General features: G+C 47.5%; 1 protein-coding gene across 8 annotated transcripts in view; it reads left to right on the plus strand.

The window, feature by feature from the left end:
- Positions 1-24,128, plus strand: part of TLE4 (TLE family member 4, transcriptional corepressor) — a 128,522-nt gene continuing 104,394 nt past the window's right edge. For 2 of the 8 annotated variants that reach the window (XM_012928885.3, XM_004591794.4), the window contains exons 1-4: positions 1-1,227; positions 2,119-2,216; positions 3,305-3,368; positions 4,407-4,451. In XM_012928885.3, coding sequence (XP_012784339.2) covers positions 1,183-1,227; positions 2,119-2,216; positions 3,305-3,368; positions 4,407-4,451 — 252 coding nt within the window. In that variant the 5' untranslated portion in view covers positions 1-1,182. Of the gene's footprint in view, positions 1,228-1,586; positions 1,774-2,118; positions 2,217-3,304; positions 3,369-4,406; positions 4,452-24,128 lie in introns of those variants that run through there. The other 6 variants (XM_036496812.2, XM_058657380.1, XM_004591790.4 and 3 more) reach the window with 5 other exon arrangements.

Raw genomic sequence — 24,128 nt, forward strand, 5'->3', positions numbered from 1 at the left:
AAGCTCCCGTGCCTTTGATTGGTGGGAAGCCACGGGCGCCGCCCGGCCCCCACGTGGGATCTAGCCGCCCACCCCTCCGTCGGCTCCGCCTCCCGGCCTCGCCATTTGTCAGCGGTGAAATGATGGGCAGTAACACAGAACGGCGATTAATCTTCAGCCACCTCTGATTGGCTGCCGGAGACGCCTGCCGCGTCGCGGAGGGGCGGGGCGCTTGGAGAGCTCCCCAGAGCGGTCGCGTGGCCGGCCGGTGATTGTAGTCAATCTAGGCCGTATCATGCGCTGCGCTCGCCCGGGGAGGACTACATCTCCCGGGATGCTCCGCGGCCTCTGCACGGCCGGTTGTGAATATGTATCAGAATGTTAATGATTAGCTGCTGCTAAATTTGGTCAAAGAAGTCACCTACACAGAGCGTGTTGTTAGAGCTGTGCGGAGCGGGTGTTTGTGCTGTTGGCTGCTTTCTTCCCCCCTCTCTCACACACTTGTATATTATTTCGAGGTGGTGTTCGCGGAGTTTGAAGGGAGAGAGAATTTAAAAAAAAAAGCCGCAAGCGTTTCACTCTTTTTTTTTTTATAATCCCCTTCAATTTGGGGTTCAAAACAGGAAGGAAGAAAAATAAGGAAATGAGATGTGGTAAAAGAAGCTAAAAGGTGCCTTTTTGAAAAGATCGTTGCTGTGAAGTGAAAGCAAAAAAAAAATCTCCAGAGAAACCAAAAAAAAAAAAAAAAGCACCGCGGAGAGACTTCCGAAGCAAAGGAGTTTGTGTTTGCTCTTTAGGGAAGGAGCCAGATCATTCATTCGGAGGAATATCAGCCAATTAAAAGACAAATTACAAAAAAAAAAAGAGAAAGTTTGGAGTGGGACGCCGAGCGAGCAAGCGAGCAAGGAGCGGGCGGAGCGCGGGGAGCGCGCACTTTCCTTCCCCGGCCGGGCCCGGGAGGAGTGGACGGACGTCGGAGCCTCGGCGCCGGAGCCTCGCCGGACCATGCCGGCCGGGGGTCCCTGACGGCCCCGCGGGGAATGCGGAGCGAGCCCGGGCGCCGGGAGCCAGCCGCCCGCGTCCCGCCTGGAGCCTCTCCCCTCAGAGCCGGCCGCCGCCGCCGCCTCCTCCTCCTCCTCGGGGCCATTAAAGCCAATGAGCCGCGCGCCTCGGCCCGGCGCAGCCCACTAGATCGGCTTCTGGATGATTCGCGACCTGAGCAAGATGTACCCGCAGACCAGACACCCGGTGAGTGTGTGTGTGTCGGGGGGTCCCCGGGGCGCCCCCGGCCCGAGGGGCGTGGAGAGCGGCGCCCGCCATCGGCTCCCCCTGCGCCCCCCTCGGTGGGGCGCGCTTGGCCCTGGCGGGGGAGACGCGGGCGTGGGGGGCGCCGAGGAGAGGCGATGGACTTGTAGCCATTTTCTTATTGTTGTCTTCCGAGCCCCCCTGGAAGCCGCGGCGAGCCGTGGCCGTCCCTGCGCAGGGAGGAGGGGGTGGGGGTGGCGAGCGATGAAGGAGGCGCGACTCCGCGCCGGGGCGGGGAGGGAGGGCGCCCTCGGCGGCGGTGCTGCCGCTGCTGCTGCCGCCGCCGCTGCTGCTCCTCCTTCTCCTGCCGCTGCTGCTGCTGGGCCAGCTCCGGCTCCGAGTGCGGGCCGCCGCGGGCCCCCAGAGCGGCCGGCCGAGAGGAGAGCCGGCCAGCCAGCCAGAGGGTGGCGGCCGCGCCCCCTTCCCCGGCGCTGACCGCGGCTGGACGCCATGGCGCGGGTCCCCCCGACGGGCCAGTTTCGATTCCGGGTGGGCGCGGCGCGTTTGGTCCCTGGGCGCCCCGGGGTTGCTGGTCATCGGGGAGGGGAGCCTGGGCTCGAACCCGCGGGGTCCGGGACGTGCGCGCGCGTGCTTGCGTGCGTGCGGGGCTGCGGGGCTGCGGGGCTCGGGGAGCCAGCCCGGGGGTTTAGTGGGTGGGTGGAGGGGGTGCCCGGGCCGGCCCCTGTCCCGGCTGCGGGGCGAGCGGAGGGCCCGGGAGGAGAGTTGGTGGTGCGGCCCCCCGGCCCCCGCCGGCGCCGCGCGTGCCGTGTTTTCTCCGACTCCTGCTTCGCCTGTGATGTGGGGCTAATTAAATATTTTATTGTTGTTCTTTAGGCACCGCATCAGCCCGCTCAACCCTTTAAATTTACAATTTCCGAATCCTGTGATCGGATTAAGGAGGAGTTTCAGTTTTTACAGGCTCAGTACCACAGGTAAGGATGCCCACTTGAGCTGTTCGCCTGGCTCCTCAACCTCCCCACGCACAAACACAAACACCCCTCTCTCTGTCGTCTCTTTTTCTTTTCTTTTTTTCTTTTCTTTCTTTCTTTTTTTTTTTTTTTTTGACTACCACAAAGGTATTATTAGCATTTTTTTTCCTCTGGGCAGAAAGGTCAAGTCAAAAGGCCTCTTTTTCTCTGAAGGCAGATGTAAAGAAATGAAGCATTTCTTTTTTTTTTTTTTTCCTCTCCGGTAAATTAAAAAACAAAAAATAAAAGCAGGGAGTCAGAACAATCGAAACTGGGGAGACTTGGAAAATGCTGAGGTCAAACTTTCGGTATTGATTTATTGGGGCCAGGAGGATGGGAGCTTGGGTGATCCTGGGGCCCTTTCCGTGCTTGGTTCTTTATTACTCCTGGCTGCCTGGCCACCGGAGAGCCAGCGCCCGGGAGAGTGCGAGGGGGCGATTTCATTACTTCTGTGCTGAGAGAAAAACAGTGTGCATCTCAGAGGTCACAGTGAGAGTGCCTGGAAAGTGTTGCTTCTTCCGGTGGTCTTTTTAGTGATGTGCAATTCGTATTTCATAAATGCGAGAACCCCAGCAAGGCCCTGGACGCCGTGGGCGCTTTGCCCCTGGGTGTTGGTCTTCAGCCTGCCCGTGTGTTTTGGAGGGAAAGAAAAGAGCCCTCGTTGGAAGACGTACTTGATTGATATTTTCAGTCTCTCTTCAATGAGCCGCTATATTGTGACATTGTGCGAGGCTTCTTGTGTGCCTGCATGTGGAGTTAAAATGTTTATTTCCTTGTTTTTTCGTAAAATGAGTGTAGTGGATATTCAATTCTGTGTGAAACCGAAGCCTCAGAGTCATTAGAGGGTTTATTTCCTTAAAACTTAAAAGATCAGAAAAAGCCTGCATGGCATCCTTCCTTGAAGGGGCAGTTGAGGCCGGCGCGGGTCGCCCTCCCTCGCTGCCTCATTTTCCGGTCATGAAGGTGGGCCTGGAGAGCTGGCGCAGGTGGGGACTGGGGGAGCTTTGTAGACTGAGTTCTCCACTAAGCGGATTGCCTTCTGTCTTGGACAGTCTGAAGCTGGAATGTGAGAAGCTGGCCAGTGAGAAGACGGAAATGCAGCGGCACTACGTCATGGTAAGGCCGGCCTGTCCTGGACCCAGGGTGCCTGGTAGTTTGGGATACCAAAAGCAAGACTGAGTTGCTGCAGGCTGCAGGGTGGCTCCCAGGGGCCGTGTCCAGGAGCAACCTGTAATTCTAGGCTGTTCCAACTGGCCTTTGACAACCAGCTTGGATTTGAATTCTCCAACTCAGTTGCATGGGGTAGAATTTTCTGTGTTTTGTTTTTGCAGATTGAAAAAAAAATTTTTTTAAGAAAAACAAAACCTCCGTTTATGTTTTGTTTAGTCCCAAGGAAAATGTTTTTGTTGGTGCTTTTCTTTGCTGTTTTATTGGGTTTGCTCCAGTCTTCAGCAGACGATGTTTCTGTGTATGGTGAAAATGTTTCATGTGTCTCGTGTCTTTGAACGAGCGATGGCCAGGAAGAGGCTGCCTTGCTGTTGCGTCTGTGTGTGCTTCCGATTCCTGGAGCATCCTGCTGACTTGAGCAGTGCCTGTCTCCTGTGTGACTGGCTTCTGCCAGCACTGCCGCAGTGCCAGTTACAGGAGCCGGCGGCCGTGGCTGTGCCGAAGGCTCTTGGGTAACTCGTGCCTTGGGTTTCCCTGGAGCCCTTTGCTCTGCGAAGGTGAGCAGGAGGCGACTGCATCTCAAGGAGCGTCAGCTGAGCACGTTCCTGTGCGGGCACCAGCAACAGTTGTGAAAGGCAAGTTTCTGCAGTGGCGAAGCGTCCGTGTGGCCCGGAGGTGCCGGTAGACCTGGTGGGCTCGGAGGCTCGTAGCGTTCGGGGGCTCCGAAGACGGGGGCTGTTGCGAATGCCACTGTGCTTTTGTGAGCTGTTCTCTTAGAGCCTGTGGGTTAAGGCGACTTCTGGGCTTTTAGGCTAAAGATTGTGATTGCAGTTCCCCTGTGATTTTTTTTTTTTTTTTTGAATAGGTTTTGTGGGTATTGTTGTATAGGTGAGGTATTTGTTTGTTTTCAGTAGACTTGGGGCATTTCGAATGAACTAGGGAAATTGATGAAAGGCACATGGCTAATGGCTTTCCTTTCTTTCACAGTATTATGAGATGTCCTACGGGTTGAACATAGAAATGCACAAACAGGTAAGTTACCGTATCTTCATAACCGTGTCCAATGACGGTCACTCACATGGGCTCACTTTGAAAGGAAAATGAGATATTTGGCTGTTTTATTCTGAATATGGTCATGGCTACGTGTATTTTGAAAGACCAGGCTCTGGAGACCGTGCTGTGTTTTTATGTGTCTCTGTATCTTTTATAGTGCCCTAATGTGAACCTTTTCAAGAGGTTCATACTGTTCAGAATCCAGAGTGCTGAATTTTCAGACAGGTGATGTTTTGGAACAGTTGCTTTATATATGTTGGGCGTTGCGAACTTGTCTTATGAACTAGATTTTCTTGGAAAATAATCTAAAGTCAAAGTGGAAATTATGTGGAGACTTGGCGTGATGTGAAGGAATGGGTCTAGGGTGAGCTGGGAGGATCAGAAAGAAATCTTTGGGGCTGGGAAAGAAATGAGCGTCAAATCCCTGTGCTGGTGCCCCAGGCGGCTGAGTTGGGTCTTACAGGAACCGTGCCCTTTGCTTCCAAAACTGAAAGAGCCAGTGAGCCTGCTTAGGAAGACATGGTCAGGTTCAACGCCCGGTCTTCAAATCTAGTAATGTATTCAGCATCAAAAGGAAAAAAAAAAAAAAAAAAGAAATCAATGCTTCGTTGGAAAGTGTTGAGAGCTTAGACTCCAAGTTGCCACGCCAGCTTTTGTTTTGTTTTGTTTTCGCAGGAGACTGACTGAAATGGTTTGACTTAGGTTTCCTAGACAGCTCTGTCTCTAAAATACTGTTTGGCAAAGATGAGTCCCCTAGGAAGCATTGGTTTGCAGTGATCTAGCGGAAGTGCTTCGAGTCTCGGTGGTTTTGGAATAGGAGTGTGTGTGTGTGTGTGTGTGTGTGTGTGTGTGTGTGAAAAACTTCATGCTTCTCATCTCTCATTTATGTTCAGGGTGGATGTCATTACCTTCAGAGTTTAAGAAGTAGGAAGTGACAGAGTAGTACTGGGCTGTTTCTGTTGATGGATTCCTTCTGTGGATGTCTGGCCCACATTCACCCAGGTGCCAGAGCCTTCCGAGATGGTCGTTGGCAGAGGCAATCCTGGTGTTGGAAAACCTGAATGGCCCTTGGAGCCGTGGGGCCTGACTCCCGTGAGGACTCGGTGTTCCCACCAGTGGGCTAAGGCGGTATAAACACTTTGGTGTGGTTTGACTAAGTTGAATTCTTCGTTTGGAATATTTATCATTATGGTTAAGTTGAGAAGTACAAATATTGCTCGCAGGAACAGAAACTGCTGAAGCCAGCGGGCAGACGTCCTTGGGTCTGCCTTACAGTGCGAATTGCATGAATGATGTTGTCAGTGGATGGGCCGCGTTGCCTTTCATTTTAGGTTTGCTTTGTGGTCCTCCTCTCTTCCCAATATCGGTGTCTTTGTAAAGATTGAACCAGAGGGGTCGTATCCCTTTATTCCGCATTCATCTGTGCCTGGTTTGTCATAACCACTCAGGTCTCGTGCCTTCTCCATTGCTAAAAAGCAAATAGCTCGTATTTGTGTGTAATTCTCTTTTGGAAGGGAGGTAGTATGTGGCTCCCTTAAGTTTACACATTTTATTCCTCTGTAATTCTGTCATCTTGTCCGGCTGCTGGCCTCCGATGCCATCCATTTAAAATTGAGAAGAGTACATTTTCCCCTTCCCCCTCCTTGCTTTTAAATTCAATCATATCAGGAATCCTGAGGGCAGTTTATCACATTATGAAATACAGACAGCCCTGCAAACCACCTACTTATTATATTTTCTTTCTTTCTCCCCGTTAAGCACAGAGGCATATCTGTCTTTATTTGTTTCCTGGGCAGACAGCCTTAGTTCCTCTCAGCCTCTCTTCCAGATGCGCTCGCTGGGTCCCCATGTAATGGAAAGCAGCAATAAGGCAGGGAGGTTGCCTCACGGCGTAATTGGGCTTAGTTCTCAAGATCGGGTTAGGCTTATTCACTTATTATATTTGTGTCTCAAAGGGCTCCAGAGCAGGAGTCCCAGGAGTCCTTGGAAGTCCCCTAGTAATTGGTGGCCCTGTTATTTGAAACCTTTGTGTATCTTTTGGTTCACAACCCTGTTCTTGGCTGCAGCCAGCCACACTGTATTTATTTTTAGAGAAATTTTTCACTGGAACAGAAAATGATGGCTGTGATGGAGTCATGACTGTGTGCCTTAGCAGACTGATCAGAGGGTGGAAGTGTGAAGTAGACAAATGGGGGGTCTGGTGCTGCCCCCTCGCTGTCTGACGCTCTCCATCCGTCACCCTGTGTTGCTTCTGATAGAGAACGATAAAGTGAAACCTATGGGGAGTTTGTCATTCTGAAATGAAAGCTAATGTAATTAGTACCAATTAAAGTACATTTAGTAAATTGGATTTAATCTTAATTAAGCCTGCATAATGTTGCCAATTTTTAACAATTATGTTTGAGAACATAATTAATTTAAATTTTGGTGACTGAGTAAATAGCATTAGTCTGGTAGAATCAGTGGATTTTTCTTTTTTTAAAGGGGAATTTGGTGACCATGACATGGAATTTGAGCATAAAATATGAATATAATTTTTGGTAATCTTTGGTAGAATTGATACAGCTGAGCAGATGAACTTGAAAGAACAGTCCAAAAGAGTTTGGGTGGAATGTTCTAGGCCCTAATGGGAGTTAATGCTTCACTGGTGTCTTAAATTGGAGCGTGAATGCGAGGATGACAAATAGGACCTGGTTAGAAACAGCACATGTTTTATCATGTTGTCTTCAGAATGACATTTTTAAAAATGAAAGAACACAGCTCTTTATACCCTACGGATTTTCCCGAAATGTGGGAGGTTTTTATTCTTTGGTTTTTGACCAGGCAGTTGGCCTGCCTAGGTTGGGTTGTTATCTCTGTTGCTGATTGTTCTTTGAAATCCCCTGCGGCCTTTAAGTGGGTCCATAACATGTGATGCGTGGAGTTGATACCATTGCTAAAGCCCACTGATGCGGCACCTTCACCTGGCAGTCTGTAATTAGAGAAATCCTCTCGGCTGGGATGTGATGGCAGTGGTTACCTTCCTCCAAAGTGGGGAGTGCACGTGGGTGAAGGTTGATGAGTGAGTGGATGATAACAGTATGTTTTGAATTGAAAAGAGACCGTCTAATGACTCCCGCAGAGTTAGTATTCTGAAATCCGAATTTTCTTGGTTTAGTATTTGAATTTTTGAGATCATGGAATTTTAAAAATTGGTAACACTTTAGAATTTGAACGTGAGCACGGCACATTTTTGCATGAATACTTATGCGTGTATTTTGGGTGTGTGTATTGTGTTTCGGGGCATGTGTATATATAATTATTATTCTTTAATCAAAGAAAATTCCAGTTTCAATCCAAGCCATGTAAATTTTATTACAAGACTTGGGCCACAACCGTTTGAGTGCTGCTAAAATATTAATTGAATAGAAATGAAAGGGCCTTGCCAACTGATAGGATATCATAATCATGGCCTCTTTGGTCGATGGTAAATGATGATAAATGACATTAGGAACCTTTTAGCAAACTGTAATAACTACAAGGAGGGAAGCAGTATGGATTTGCATTATATCTGATACCCTCTAGCACCAAGTGGATTGCCAATACTGCTTGTTTAGCATTTTCTAAGGGCAATAGGATATTGATTTCTGACTTACAAGGAACAGCTCTATTTTCACCATTGAAAAGTATTGCAGGTTGTTAAGAAGAAATTGACTTGAAGAGGCCGACTGCTGCCCATCATGGAGCAAATAAAGCAAAACTGCCGAAGCATGGTGGAGCAGGGAGACGGGCCCTCAGCAATTTGTTGCTATTAATTTACCATGCTCGACAGCAAATCAATCGGCATCTACTTTATCTGCTGGAGAAAATGCTGTCCAGGGCAGATAAAAGGCTCTGCATGGTGGAGAGAATAGGCCAAAAGGAGGCTGCAGTTAATGTGTAAATAAGTGAAATCAGGGCCAGTGTCGCAGAGGAAGCTGCTGTTAATTGGGTTGGTGCGCTTTAGCGAACTCTTGGAGAAAGCAGGCTGGGATGTGCAGAGTAAGAAGAGATTTATGGAGGTTGGAGTGATAACCGATTGACATGGCACGCCAGCCCTGGGTGTACTCGGGTCTAGGGTGGAGTAAATTTATTTGGGGGATGTTTCTCGCAGTGGAAGTCGATGTGTTTAAAGTTCTGTGAAGACTAGATTTCACTTAAGGTAACTTTAAAAAAAAGTGTTGCTGGTTGCTTGCACGGCTTCTGTCTCAAGTCCACTTAGATTGGAAAAAGTGACTGGAGGTGTAGGAGTTTGAATGTGGAGGTGCTGATGGGTCTGTGGCATTCTTGCATCATTACTAAGGTTTTCTTTGGAAGTGCACAAGATTGAGTTCTTGCATGATAATGGAAGGGACCCATTCTCCAAGGTGGGGTATGTTAGCTGAAAGTAATTCATACACCAATAATAACTTGCAGGATTCAATAATCTGTCTTTTATTGGTCACAGGACATGGAGGACACAGTTTAACGCAATGGGTGTGTGTGTGTGTGTGTGTGTGTGTTTGTGCATTAGTATGAATTTTTGCTTAATTTTGTCTCTTTGAGGTACCATAGGAAAGTATTTGCACATTTTAAAATACGAAGTGGTGATTGTTGAGGGCCGTTGGAAAGCCCTTTTCTCAGAAGCGAGAAGGCCTTTCTGGGCTGTGTTTTCCAATGATGGGGGCCACGTTGTGCTGTCTCATAGCAATCCGAAGACAGTTGAGGAGGACCAAGCAGAGGTGGCACAGCCAGCTGGCAGTGGATACAGGAGGGCTCCCAGGTGCTTCCCTGGGAAATCCAGGCCCCCCTCTTTCCTAGATTGGATGGATGTTAGGAAGCTGCCTTGAGTTCCTGACTTTGAGGCTCCTGTCTAGAGTTCCTTCTTGGGGCTGGTCCCCTCCTGCTCTTCCTGAGCCCTGAGGGGGTGGGCTGGGGAGTGCTTTCACGGGCATTCTCCCCCCCCCAGGGGTGTTAGGAGAGCTGCTGGCTTATCAAGATGGAATTTGCTTCCTTTCTAGGCACCCGCTTTCACATTTGTTTACAAACTTGTTCCTCTATTTAACTTTTATCTTTTCGTTGTGGCTTCTAAGACTGTGGAGACAAGGGGCTGTTTGTTCATCATCATCTTGTGGGTTTTTCAAGGGGGAAGCTGGGAGGGGAAAATGTGATGTTTTGTGGCCTCTTTGTAGTTCAGAAAGAGGTTCTTAGATGCAGGAAATCACACACAACTCAAACTTTTAAATGAAGGCAGATGTTTTGTTTTTGCTGTTAGAAGGATTTCTGTGCAGTCTTCAAACAAAGGGCCGTTTGCTTCTCATTGTCACTTGCTCCCTGCAGTGAGGGATGGAGTCCTTTGGATCTAGGGCAGAGTACCTTTCTGACCTGGGTCAGACCAGAGACCCTGCTTCAGGGTTTCTGCAGCCTCGGTGAAGGAGGTAGTACAGGTACCACCCGGTTGTTTTTCATATTCCCTAGATTTCTCTCCCTTTTGTATTGTAGAATATGTAAACCAGTCGGGAATTCAACGTTTTTACAATCCTGCTTTGAAAGTGGCCTGTCTGCTATTGAGCAGGATGTATTGTTGTGACTCAGGGCCCTGATGGATCAATTTGGGACAGTCGGTGATTAGAGAGAGATGTGAGTTCTTGACACCATCCCTCTCCTCGACCTCTTTTCAACCCTGCCTTGATGGTGACAGAGCTGGCGGGCTTGTGCAGCCCACGTGCTAATTCTTTCTCTTTGCTAGTTGGACTGTTGAGAGACGTGGGTGGACGTGCATTTGGCCATAGACAGTTGAGCGTGCTACTGGGTGTGATCATTTCCAAGAGCTAGGATGTGTTTGGAGTAAGCACACCACCACGTTTGTGAAGCTGTTCCTTTAAGAGGGACCTGCCTTAGAAGTTTTAGTCAAAGTGAAAGTTATTGCTAAGACAAAGTCAACACAGCTCTAGCTGTCAGTGGTAGTTACCTTCTCTCTGTGTCACCGCCAATCTATATGCCCGCTCTGTTTTCATTGGAAGTGACCCAGCATTCATGGTAAGCGCTCGCTCTTTCTGTATCACCAAGCCAACACTTTGCTCCAGAGAGCTGTCCTGAGGAACCCACACTGCCTGCAGTGGGCGTGGGGGCCAGGTGTAGATGTTAGTGGTTGACTCATCCAAGAACCATCAGAGATATCCTGCAGGACACTGATTAGGTAGTGCTGTGGCCACAGGTGACTAAGCCACATTGTCATTCTTTGTGAGGATTTTTCCCATAAACATTTCAGTATGTTTACTAGGGAGGGGCTTTTGCGCTTCATGGATGAAAAATCAGTTCTGTGCAGAACCAGGCTCCGCCCACTACTGGGATGCTCAGGCCTTGTGTGCTTAGACCCTGAAGGACCCTGCTGCGTGCAGCAGCCTAGGCACGAAGAGGCTGGAGGAAAGAAGCGGGCCATGGGCTTGTGATTCCTTCACAGGCTCATTTCCTTTATCGTTATAATTAGAATTCTGCTTATATTCTTATTTTCTAGCTACCTATTTTGCTCCTGAAGGCCTATTGGTAATTTTGGTTACAGCATCTGAAAAGACAAGGCAATAGAATTGGAAATAGTAGTCGCGGTAGGAGTTTTATAACACCCTTTCTTTGCAGAGAGCTTAAGGCATGTTGTAGTGCACCATAACCTCCCAGATACTCCTGTAAAGCAGGTAGCAGGCTTGGCTCCTTGTGTTTATTTAAATAGCTCCTGTTGGAGAGGAACCCGAGAGTTTGCCAAGCAGTGTCATTCCACTGGGCTCCTTTAACAGATGACACTGAGGCTTAAGGGCTTAAGAGACTAGCCCAGTGGCACAGTCAGGGAGGCTCGGCATGTGGGCGGGATAGCAGAGGTCACACAGGTCAGCAGAAACGTCCGCGGTGGCATGGTGAGTTGCTGGCAGGACAGGAAGTAGGAGGCCTCTGGACTTTCCTTGCAGAGCTCCTGTCGCTGTCCAGTTTCCAGAGAGCAAATACTGTGCTTGTTTGTCGCTGCTGCTCCTGTCTGCCTGCAACACGAAGCGCGTGGTGACCCACTGGCGGTCTAGGAGTGTGACACCGTCATTTGCAGCCAGAGGTCTGATTTGTGTGTGTGTGTCCACCCTCCTCTCTGCTGCTGCCGGTGCCCTGCCCAAGGCGAGACTAGAATCAGTGCCTTCACACAGAAAGCCAGGATCCACTTTCAGCAAAGCTAAACTATGCCACTACAGCCACACTGTACTAGAGAACATTAGCTTCTTACCCGTCTTGCTAGAGTGCAAGCTGTGAGAGAAGGGTTTTTCTTCTTCTTCCCTACTGTGTGCTGTGCTGCTGCTTGGGCAGTATTCGGTGAATGAAGAGTAATACTTAGATGAGATAGAACTAGCCAGGTGTCTGTGTGATTTAATATATTTAAAGGATGTGTCTGTGTTGTAGGATGGGTAAGTGCGGAACCTCCAAGCATGCTCAGTGTTGCTTACTAGTTAAGTTTGTGGGAAATTGACATGTGCAAAGAGGAAGTCAAACGCAACTGAATTTGGTGTGCCTTTCAGCAAGCAGTTAGAACTAAAGGAGAAGATAGCATGTGAGCATGTTGAGCCTGCCTTTTTAATGATGAAAACGTGCATTCTTCCTAACTGATTTTAGAATTCCGTTTGAACGTTACTCTGCTAGCCGGTGTGTATGGGTACGATTCTCTTCCTGTTAAAAAGTTGGCATGCATGTGGTTTGAATGGTCGTGGGGAGATACCGATCTCCACTCCACTGTGGTGTGTTTGGGCTCCTTCCCTCCAAATCAGTAAGAACGTGAGCTCCGGTTCTTTGCACAGGACAAGGAAAGCTGCAGGTGTCTTAACGTCTAATTGGTGGGGCTGGTGTGGTGTGATGGAGCGGTGATGAGTGCAGTATGAACAGTGGTAGACACTGTCGTGCAGGTGAGAGTTGACTTGTTCTGACAGCGCCCGTATGAGATTATGACATTATCCTATTATCATTTCCATTTTGCCTGTGAGGAGGCTGAGACAAGGAGAACTTAAGTCACTTGTTTGTCAGCTAGCTAGCAAAGTAGATCTCGAGTTTGACTTGGGCTCAGGAAACTAGCATGAAGGATGCTTTTGCCTTATTCCACACATCAGGCATGGCTTACTGTAGTGCCAACCTGTGCTAGTACTGTGTTGCACAAAACATTTGGGCAGGGCACTTCAAAATCTAGCTCTGGCCATGCCGGTGACTGAGTGTGTAGTTCTGTGTGGAATTAGCTTCTGGGATTGGTCATGCTTCCGGAATCTGATTGAGGTGTCCGATCCCCTGGCCAGTGTTTGTCCAGTGCGTCTGCGCTGTGGCTCACAGTGACCTTGACACTTCGTCCTCAGGACTTCCTGGCCTAGGCCTGTCAGAGATTCTGTACATCCTATACATCTTGATGTATAATATCACTGAAAATAATTTAAATAAAGGAGGGGCAAATGTTTAATCTTGGCCTTGTTGGAATTATGAAACTGGTAAAGAAGTGGTTTCGTTTTTCATCTTGTTGCATTTCCTGCAGTGTGCTGAGTGCTGAGGGTCAGCCCCCTCTGAGTACCTTTGTTTCTGAGCTCCTGGATTAAAGAGGCCCAGCCAAGCAGCCAGTGGGTGGGAGCTGCCTTTATGCTGCAGGTCCCCGGGCTGCTGATTGTGTTCCTTTAATTCAGGACTGTTCCTTCCAAGGTATCTTCGTATGATTTGAAAGGTGACGAGCAGGTGGTAAGGGTGTTGGTTGGGATAACCACATCCCATTTCAGGGCGCCTACCTCAGCCTTAGCTCTGGCTGTGGATGCCCGCTTCCTGTTGATGTGTGCCTCAAGTGGTAGTGTCTCTGCTCTCCACGGGGGAGATCTGACGCAGCTTTAGCCTAGCTCAGCGCTAGCCGGGGCGCACTTGGGGAATGAAGCAGCCTTGTCTGATAATGGTAATGATAATGCTAACAAGTGTCGGACATTAGCGAACTCCGTTCCTACTTTCTTGATGCTAGAGGCATGCGTTTTAATATGTTGTCTTTTAAGAAAATTTTACATACAGAAAATATGTGTTTATTCCTTTTAAAGAACTTGGCTTTTACAGAGTTAATGTAATCCTGATATGGTCAATAGTTCACAAGCTAGAACTGTGTTACTTTGCTTTTTCTGAACAGCTCTTTCCTGCCGTAGGCTAGGAGCCTACAGTGACTTGCATAGTTGCAGATTTACTTTATGTACATTTTGAACAAATATTTGTGATGATAAATGAGAGTTAGAGTTACTGAGTATCTACTGGGTAATGCTCTCAGTGGTTTAGATGTGTTAGTTTGTTTAATTTGTAATCCTTTGAAGAAGGGGGTACAGTTATTCTCCTCCTGTATGAAGAAATGAAGTGAGTGTGGGCATCGTAACAGTCAGTTAAGCTACTGCTTGTACTGCCTGCATCCCCATATCAGAATGTCTGCCTCAACTCCCAGCCCACTCCAGGCTTCAGATCCCGCTTGCTGCTGAGGGGCCTTGTGTTAGCAGCTGGTGGCCCAAGCACTTGGATTCCTGCCCAGAGCAGGAGCCCTGCATGAAGTTCCTAGTTGGCTTTGGCCTGGTCTAACCCTGGGCGTGGCAGGCATTTGGGGGGTGAACCAACAGACAGGAACTCTCATTCCTTCTGTCTCGTTCTGCCTATCAAATAAATAAGTAAAGATTTAAACGGAGAAAAATAAATAAATAAGGTGAAGAGAAGGTCAGAAGTTGCCTGCATCGTATTTCTGGCAGGTGGTAGAGTGGGGAGTTGGGCCCCAGCAGTCTGGCCAGAGTCTGCATCTGGGGAGCACTTGGCAGTGCCTGGCTGACCTTTATTCCTCTGCTTGTTCTGCTGTGCTCTGTGCACTGAGCCCCCACCGTTACAAGGCAGGCTCATTCAGCTACCTTTTGGTTGTAAATAAGCACATGTAGTAGTGGACCAATTCTGTTTTAGGGCAGATGCCACTGTTGACTCATGGCCTGATGACTCCCCACCTCAAGATACTTTGGCATTTGACTGTGAGCTCATGAAGGCAGGCACCATGCCTTCGGGGCAGTGTCCAAGGGACTGTGAAACATTTTGAGTACCTTTGGAGTGCATGTGAGGTGTGAGTTCTTACCTGAGGAAAGAGGAGCCATATAACGCTTGAATTTCTATGCACAGTCATTTGCCTTTTTATTGGGGAGCATAATCTAAAGCTCTTTACTGATCCAGTGAGAGTACCTGCTCCTAAACAGAAGGTTAGGTGCTTGCCTTCATTGGAGGATGTTTGGGGCCTCCGGTAATGATGGCAGTTAAAGCTGGGGCTGGCATTGAGTGAGTGGAGGCCAGGCTGTTGCTGCTGACTCTCCTACAATCTTATAGTATATGACACTATCCCTCTTAGCCCACTCCCCTGCCAACCAGATGTCTGCCCTCAAATTTAAACACTGCTGGAGTTGGGAAGCCATGCCCTCAAGAGAGAAAACACTGTTATTTTTGTGTTTTTGATTGTCTTTTCCTTTTAGGGGCATCACATGCCAGCATGCAGTAGAGACAGGGTAAAAGTACAGTCTCATTGGATTTCTCTAGTGACTGCTTCAAACCATGCTTGCTTTTCAGGATTTCCCCCTTTACCATGATAATAGCACCGTAGGGGTTGGTAGCAATCCATTCTGAATGAGAATGTTATATGGTCTTTTTGTAATCTTTGTTTTTCCCCTAAAGGAGGGAACCTTATAAACCCTCCAAGCAGGAGGGATCTTTCACACTGAAATTCCTTTTTCATGGGATTCTAGATTTCCACTGGAAACACTGGGATCGTTGCAATACTGCTAGGGCAGAGGCAGCACCAAAAGTGTGGGATGGGCAGACTCCCTTTTCGGTGAGCCCCGTTTGTGCCGTCTTGGCACTGATGGTGCTGAAGCAGGTGTTCCCTTTCTAGGCAGCAAGTTTACAAAAGCAGTGCCTCCCCGTCGCCCTCCTTTCTGCACGCTGAACATTCATGGTTGGTTCAGTCATTACCTTGGCACACTGGTCTGGTGAAGTAGCAAGGTACATACCTCAGGCCGGGGGAGTCTGAGAACTCAGCATGATGCTTTGGCCCGGTCCGTTGCCCGATCCTTTGCAGCTGAAGGCTGACAGCTCATCGTGCTTCAGAATAGTCCTTTGGCTCTTTTGCTTAGCCTCTTGTTTAGAGCATAGTGCATTGTCTTGTCTTCTTATCTTAGGTCCTGATATATTGTAATAGTCAATGAAATAAGCCCTTAAGTTTTCTCTGCAGCTTGAGATCAAAGCATATTTTTGTTTTTCTTTTTGAATGCATGGGAAGTGATCACTGAACCTAAGATTTACTTCAAAAAGGTTTTTTTTTTTTTTTGTATAAGGTTTATTTTTATTGGAAAGGCAGATTCATGGAGAGGAAGAGAGACACAGAGAAGGACCTTCCATCTTCTGGTTCACACCTAAATGGTTGCAGTTGCTAGAGCTGAGCCAAAGCCTGGAGCCTCTTTTGGGTCTCCCACGTGGGTGTAGGGTCCCAAGGCTTTGGGCCGTTCTCGACTGCTTTCCCAGGCCGTAGGCAGGGAGCGGGATGGGAAGTGGAGCAGCCCAGACACAAGCCAGCACCCGTATGAAATGCTGGCTCGTAGAGTTGGAGGATTAGCCCCTTCAGCCAATGTGCCAACCCCTGCTTCAAAAAACCTTTTAAAAATCTGCCTTCTGGGCAGGGAGAGAGAAGGAACAAATGCAGCTCACTCCCCCTGTGCTTGCAGAACACGCCCGGTGACACTGGGAACCACTTGGCCACGACTGGGCTCAGATAAGGCTGGGAACCTAATCCAGGTGGCCCACAGGGTGGCAGGAACCCGGCTACTTGAGCCAGCAGTGCTCTGCAGGATCTGGGTTAGCAGGAAGCAGTGCTCTGCAGGATCTGTGGCAGTGGGAGCTGTGCCTTCAAGCCCAGATGTCCAGTGTGGAGTTCAGGTGGTTTAGCTGTCAGGCTAAGTGCCTGACCATGGGTTTGTTTATCCTCTGTAAGTTCACCATGCTTTGCTATGAATGCAAGGAACTGGGTCACAGGCTTTTGACTTTTTGGAACATAGAACTGTTGTGCAGTGTGGCTAGCTCTAACCTTTAAGTATGTCCACCTTTGGTTAACCTCAAAAAAAAAAAGTTAGCCTGAAGTGGCACTAAAGAACACGGTGGCAAATCCACTGTTACTTGCTTGCTTACTTTTTTTTTGTGGGGGAGACAAAATGCTTGTTTGGGCTCCTTCATTTGGAAATTGTATCCTAAGCATTTCAGAGTACCTTTCTTAAGCTTTTACCTTTCTATAAGTTCTGGGCATCAGGAGGTAATACTCCAACAGCTCTACTTCCTAGTAAACCTTTTTCTTATATTTAGAAAGTGTTAGATTGAGGAAAGCCTGGGTCAGGCTTGGTGTGTTTATTTTCAGAATCTTTGCTTTTGTGATTTGGAAAGTTCCAAGTGGTTGACAAGGCTCTTTGTAACAACCCACTTTAACCAGATATACGTACAACTGAGAAATGGTTTTCTGGTACTCTAATAAGCAAGAATTTTGTTAAGATGAATATTTGTGAGATGGTGTTCATGCCTACTCCCCAGATTTGGTTTATGAATTTACTGCTATTCTTGGATATTTGATTTTACATCTTAATGTCATAGTTTTGTCACTTGGCTTTTGCTTGTTTGTGGTTTAACTTCCCTCTCACCCCCAATTAGCTTTTTAAAAGGAAAAATTTGGAAGACAGAGTGACAGGAACAGAGATAAGAGTTCCTCCATTGCCTGGTTAACTCAGTGACTGCAACAGACAGGCTGGGAAGTGAGGAACCAACAGCTTCATCCAGGTGGCCCTTGGGGTGGCAGGGACTCCAGCACTCGGGCAGTCATGTGCTGATGCCCAGGTACATGAACAGGGAGCCGAATTGACACTGATGTGGCATGCGTGGGATGGAGACCTCCCAAAGTGGAGGACTAACTTGCAACCCCTGCTCTAGCAAAGGGAAGTCAGCTAAATATTTAGCTTCTGAAATTGAAATACAGTTAGAAACAGCTTTATAAAGGGAAACAAGATATAATCTAATATGAAAAGTCGCTTGATCTTTATGTTGTTTTATTCTCTGGTTCCTTGGGTAGCAGAGAATAGAACTGGACAACTCACATGAAATTCCAAGGCTGCCTGCCTTGATTCTGCAGATTCATTGGATCTCATACTTCCTGGAGAATCCAGTCTTTTTATGTCACTTGGATCTGTGTGAACAATACAAAGCAGTGTGTGGACACTGGTAGAATAGGCAGAAGAAAAGAAAGACTTTCTTCTGGCTATGGGGTGATTCAGGGTGCTGTCAGGGAGAAGTTAAAGGACATTCTAGTGGGATTTCACGGGAGCAAGGCACCTGGGCAGGAGGACAGGAGGGTCAGATCCAAGGTGGATGTCGTAGATTGGCAAATGCTGGGCCTGTTCAGATGGGTTAGCGTTTCCAGTTGTGCCGAGTGGTACAGGAGAGAATGGCTGAAATGGGGTGGGGTGCATTCTAGAAGGGACTGAATGCTGGTGGCAGTGCTTAAGGCATAGAGAGCAGCGCAGGGGGAAATGAATCCAGGATAAATTGGGAATCTCTAAATACAAAATCTAGAATGCTTCAAAAATTTTAAACTTTTTGGGTACTGATGTGACACCAGTTGTCACTTCACTTGACTTCAGTGGTCAGTCAAAACACAGATGCACTAAAAGTATTGTGAAATTACCCTCAAGCTTGTTACAAGGTATAACACAATTCACTTTGTGTTTTAGACTCAGGTACTATCCATGAGGGTATCTCATGTATATGCAAAATATTCCTAAAATACAAACAAAAACAAACAAACAAAAAACCAACAAAACCATTCTGGAATCTGAAGCTTTGCTGGTCCCAAGCATTTCAGAAAAGGGACATTCAACTGTTTTTTGGGGTGGAATCACAACTGTTTTGCTAACTTGCTGTGTTTCCAGCAGCTAGCATAGGCCTGAAGAAAATGGGCTGTGGTTGTTGGTTTTAATGATGTCGGTTAAGAGGGACGTGATGGTGAGGTCAGGTCTGAACCAGGGAAGCAGCAGTGGGACTGGGAGGAGGTGGGACCAGAGGTGTGGCAGTGCACTGGAGAAAGACCCTGTTCTACCCAGTGGCACTGTCATGGCACCACTAATAGATTAAGAAATATGTGTAAGACACCAGGGTGGTGTTTATGCTGCCGGGGCCCATGCCTCAGTAGGCAGAGGCAGGAACAGAGAAGGGCTGGCTGTGGATGACTTTGTCGCCTCTTTTGCCTTCCTATCATTTCTTTTCCACTCTTCTGTCAAATCGGCATCCCTGCCAAGAACCTCAAGGATCCTTTTCAACAAGGGCGCCGTTTGTGCCTGTGTGCAATACACAGACCGCAGTGGACTTGGCCAGGCAGCCCTTTGTGGGCACTGGTTTTAGGAACTTTCCATTTAAGGAAAGTGACCCTTGGAGAGCACTTCTGTTGATCAGTTGGCTTGATTGCTGCCACAACCTTCACAGAGAGAGAAAGGCACCCAAGTGGTTTGATGTTTTTAAAGATTTTTTTCTTCTTTAAAGGATTTGTTAGCATTAAAAATAGGTGCAGATTCCTCTAAATTACTCATCCGCCGCCGAGATGTTTTGTTCCCGTTATTCTTTTCTTACATTTCTTTTTAAATCTTGTATCATTTGGCCAACAAGTCTAGATAAGTGAGTGATTCCACATCCTTTTTGTGTTGAGAAATCCCATGTAAACACAAGGCTGAGTCTGTAATTGTCTTGAGAAACTACTGTTTCAAAAGAAATAATTATTCCCATTGTTCATTATGTCCCAGATGAGCTCCACACCAAATAGCTGCTTTAATCACTGTGAATTATTTGTATGTGGTTTGCTTTATTTTTCCTCATGTGAGGCATATTCTGTATTTTAAATTTTACCTCTCTTAAACACTTGTCTTAAGCTGCCATAGCTGAATGAGAACAGCGGTGATAGTAAGTAAAGTTAAGTAAACATGAAATTAAAAAGGCCATAGAGTACATTTTGGTAAACCAAAATATTGCTTGGTGGCATAAAGCCACAGATCCATTCCAAAAAAAAAAAAGCCAAACAACAAGCGGAAATGTGGTTTTGCTGTCTGTCATAAGGTCTGTTTTAACTGTCAGAAAACATACGTTGCTTTATGATGTTTTTTTCAAGTCTGACCGCAGCAACTTTTAATTTCCTTCATTCTACCTACATCTCCCACCACACCCCTCCGCTGAGTGCTGATTGATGGGTGAGTTTAATGCAGTGATATAACCAGCAGCCCGCAGAGGGCTGAGCAGTGATAACTCACGCTGGTTTCCTGCTTGGCTCCCGAGCCCTTGTGCACTGGGGCAGACTCTTAGAGCGTGCTGATTGTCCGTGTTCTCCCAGCTTTCCCAGTTGGAGTGAGGTCGTGAAAAGCTAGTTTTGAGGTTTTTTTTTTCCCCCTAAAAATAAAGTATTCTTAAGGAAGAAAAGTGGACAACATGAAGGGAGTTTTGGAAAGAAAATCACAGGGGAGAGATGCACCGCAGGCTCTGCTCCTGTCATGGCGGCAGGCCTTGCAGAGGCAGACACGGGCGGCCCTTAGCATCTCCCCAAGTACTGGCCAGACGCAGAGGAGAAACCAGTTTAAAATGCAAAAAAGAAGGTGATGAAATAAGCCTTTGGTCTTTAACTTAGTTTTGATCTATTGGTCACTAGGCAGGGTTTGTTTGCTTTTTTAAAACTGTGGACAACACAATCATATAAATACTTTTTTAGGACATTCTGCTTGTAAGACCAGTAACTTCCAAGGACCTTTGACTTTGCTGAGTCTCAATTCCTCATTCAAAGACAAGGAGATAGGGTTGGAAGGACCGCCTTTATAATGCTGATTCCTGGGCTCTGCCTCCTGGGCATCAGTGTTTTCCTGACTAGCCAGCGGTGAGACTGATGAGCAGCTGGGTTGAGCACAGATGATAAGAGCAGTGCACATAGGGCCCGGCGGCGTGGCCTAGCGGCTAAAGTCCTCGCCTTGAAAGCCCCGGGATCCCATATGGGCACCGGTTCTAATCCCAGCAGCTCCACTTCCCATCCAGCTCCCTGCTTGTGGCCTGGGAAAGCAGTTGAGGACGGCCCAATGCATTGGGACCCTGCACCCGCGTGGGAGACCCGGAAGAGGTTCCTGGTTCCCAGCTTCGGATCGGCGCGCACCGGCCCGTTGCGGCTCACTTGGGGAGTGAATCATCGGACAGAAGATCTTCCTCTCTGTCTCTCCTCCTCTGTGTATATCTGGCTGTAATAAAATGAATAAAATCTTTAAAAAAAAAAAAAAAAAGAGCAGTGCACATAGAAAACACCCGAACCCCCTTTTTTTTTTAACTGCAAAGTCAGATATACAGAGAGGAGAAAAAGCAGAGAGGAAGGTCTTCCTTTCGCTGATTCACTCCTCAAGTGACCGCAGCAGCTGGAGCTAGGCCAGTCCGAAACCAGGAGCTAGGAGCCTCTTCCGGGTCTTCCATGTGGGTGCAGGGTCCCAAGGCTTTGGGCCAACCTGGACTGTTGTCCCAGGCCATAAGCAGGGAACTGGGTGGGAAGCGGGGCTGCAGGAATTAGAATTTGCACCCACATGTGATCCTGGCATGTGCAAGGAGAGCAAGGATTTTACTGCGAGGCAGGGGCTGGACCTAGGGTTCTACATTTCTAATAGGCTCAGATTAGGCAGAGACTGTTGGCCCAGTGGCTGTGTCTAGTGACTGCTTTTGAGTAGCAAACAGCCAACATCTTTCCATAATTTCTCTCATTTTTGCTTTTTATAGATCTATTTCTTTATTGGCAAGGCAGATTTACAGAGGGAAGGAGAAAACACAAAGATATTACATCCAGTGGTTCATTCCCCAGATGGCTGCCGTGGCTGGAGATGAGCTGATCCAAAGGGTCTCCTGAACTGCAGGGGCCCAAGGACTCGAGCCATCCTCCACTGCTTTCCCCGTGCATAAGCAGGAGCTGGATCAGCAGTGGAATGGCCGGGGCACTAGCTCTGGTGTCCTATAGCATGCCACAACTACAGGGAGAAGGATTAGCATGTGAGCCCCTGCTCTGGCCCCCGGCTTCCACTGTTTCTGTGTATGTGCTTGTGTCCACTGTGGATCTACTTCCTGGGAGTCTGTTGCTGCCCAGATGAGACTCGACGTTTAGAATGTCAAGATGGGTGTCTGCATCGTCTTTCATTGCTGAAGTTTCAGAGTTGTGTGAAATATGCCACACACTGTGGTCATTGTAAGGGGTGGTCCTCTGTTTCCCAGAGTTCCACATCTGGCGATCCAACCAACCACACATCAACATGACTGAAGGAAAAAATAACATTGGGTCTGCAGACATTTTTCATGTCTTTATTCTGTGACTATAACAGTTCAGCATACCGTTTTACATAGCAATTGTATTTCACATGTGGGGAGGAAAAATGGATAACTGTAGGTTTTATGCAACTTGTTGACCTTTTGTGGAAGGGACTTGAGCATCCATGGGTTAGGAGACTGGGACGGGGGCGGGGGGGAAGATCCTGGGCCCAGTGCTTGCTGGAAATGGAGGGAGGGCTGTGTGACATGTTTTAGGTAGCCTGCCTGGCTGGATTTCTACTGGTAATTGGTTGGTTGGTACCACATTGCTTCTGAAGGGGAGCCTACAGATTCTGTCCTTTTCCTTCTCTAACAACAGGTCCCCTGTAATTTCTGGGCAGTATTTTGGAGGTAAATGGGCAAAGAATCATGAAATATACCTTGCTTTGATTTAGCTTTGCATGAACACCTGTTTTCAGCAGATTTTAAATGTGAGCTAAACCAACCAAACTCCCTGATTTTTTTAGAAGAATATATTGTTGTACAAGACGTTTATCCTAAACAATTTGATAAAGTATTCTTTAACCCAGCCACTTAGTAATCATTTTTATAAATAAGAAGATGCAATTTATAATTTGAGATCCTTTTCTACTTCTTAAGATTTGTTTACTTGAAAGGTGGAATTACAGGGAGAGAAAAAAAGAGAGGAGGAGAGAGGTCTTCCATCCATTAATCTATTAATCCGTTCCCTAAATGACCGCAGCAGCCAAGACTGTCTCCTGGGGCTCGCACATGGCTATAGGGCCCAAGCACTTGGCTGCCTTGCACCTTTTCCCAGGAGCATTAGCAGGGAGCTGGATCATAATTGAGGAAGCCGGGAATTGAACTGATGACAGATGGGATGCTGGCTCTGCAGGTGGCAGGTTGACGCATCATGCCACGGGCTTGAGTTTGGGGCTCTTTCTTTCTGTTGGCCATGGCAGAGCCTCAGCCGCTCACACTGAATGGCATGTCTAAACTACTGATGTCTCGGTCTTCTACTCAAGGGTTTTTGTGACTCTGGGCTTTCCAAGTAAACCAGATAGGTGATAAAAAAACTGCTCCTTTTCTTAGGGCTGTTGGGATACAGTTCTGTTGTTTCCTTTGAAGGGCCATACGTGTGGCAGCAGAGACATGTCTAGCATGTGGCCGAGGAGAGTTGCCACACAGCAGTGCCTCTTGCCCTGTGGTCTCTGGGCCTGTGAACTCTGTGTTAATGATAGTTGATCAGATAAGCAGCTTGTACCAGAATATGAATCAGTACTACTTCTGGGAAGAATGTCTTTATCTTTACAAAACAACCCACCTCGCTGAACTAAACAGTTGGTTGACATTCCAGTGTAGCCCATTATCTCCCTCCTTGGTGAGTGTGGGGACTGGCTCTCTCCTGTAGCAGTGCTTAAGGTTTACTGGGACAGTTTGTTAGGAATAGATGAGATTGACATTCACAAAACAAAGTATAATCTAGAAAAATAAACAAGTTAGGTTATAGATAAGATCACATTCAAGGCAAATGGGCATGTGCATTGTGGGACGGTAAGTGAAAGAAGTTGCACAGGTTGACATTGCCATTTGTGCTCTGGTTAATGCACAACTTAAATTCTTTTGATGACGTTTATATTCTTAGACAACTTTTGTTTTCTGTCTTTTACCATTTACCTAAGGAAAAGCAGGTGGCTCTAAGTCTCCTGTAATTTTTATGATGTCCTCTTACACTTCAGAATTGTTATTGCTAGAGAAGCTCTACAATTAAGCCCAGCCTCCCATCCGCCCCCTCCAACGCCCCAACCTGGTGATGTTCTTCATCCTTTACTACTGTATATAAAATTTACTGCGTCCAGGGCCAGTATCTGCTTACCAAGAAAAGAGGAAGAGTGATCCTTTGCCAACAGCAAACCATAAATACCGAGAATGTCTTTTCTGGGTCACAGTGCAAGAAAGTGGAGAAACGGCACATTTTCTGGGGCCCAGCCTGTGACCTCACTCCTTCCAATCAATGAGGAGTTACTGTCTGTTATTGCCAGTAAGTCTGCCATCAGCCCCCCACCTTGTCCTCAGCCTGCCCAAGGGCCTCACAGCCCTTTTCCCGTGTAGTGTAAATTATAGAAGGGAGGCTTGCTTAATTGAGAGACAGAAAGAGCCCTAAGCTTGAATCGATACCTAACAATGCAGCAACTCAATTTGTAGGACTGTCTAATCTCACTCCTGTCTTAAAACAGAACTATTTACTTTAAGGAATCT

The sequence above is a fragment of the Ochotona princeps genome, chromosome 31 (assembly GCF_030435755.1).
Source record: "Ochotona princeps isolate mOchPri1 chromosome 31, mOchPri1.hap1, whole genome shotgun sequence".
NCBI classification, from domain to species: domain Eukaryota; kingdom Metazoa; phylum Chordata; class Mammalia; order Lagomorpha; family Ochotonidae; genus Ochotona; species Ochotona princeps.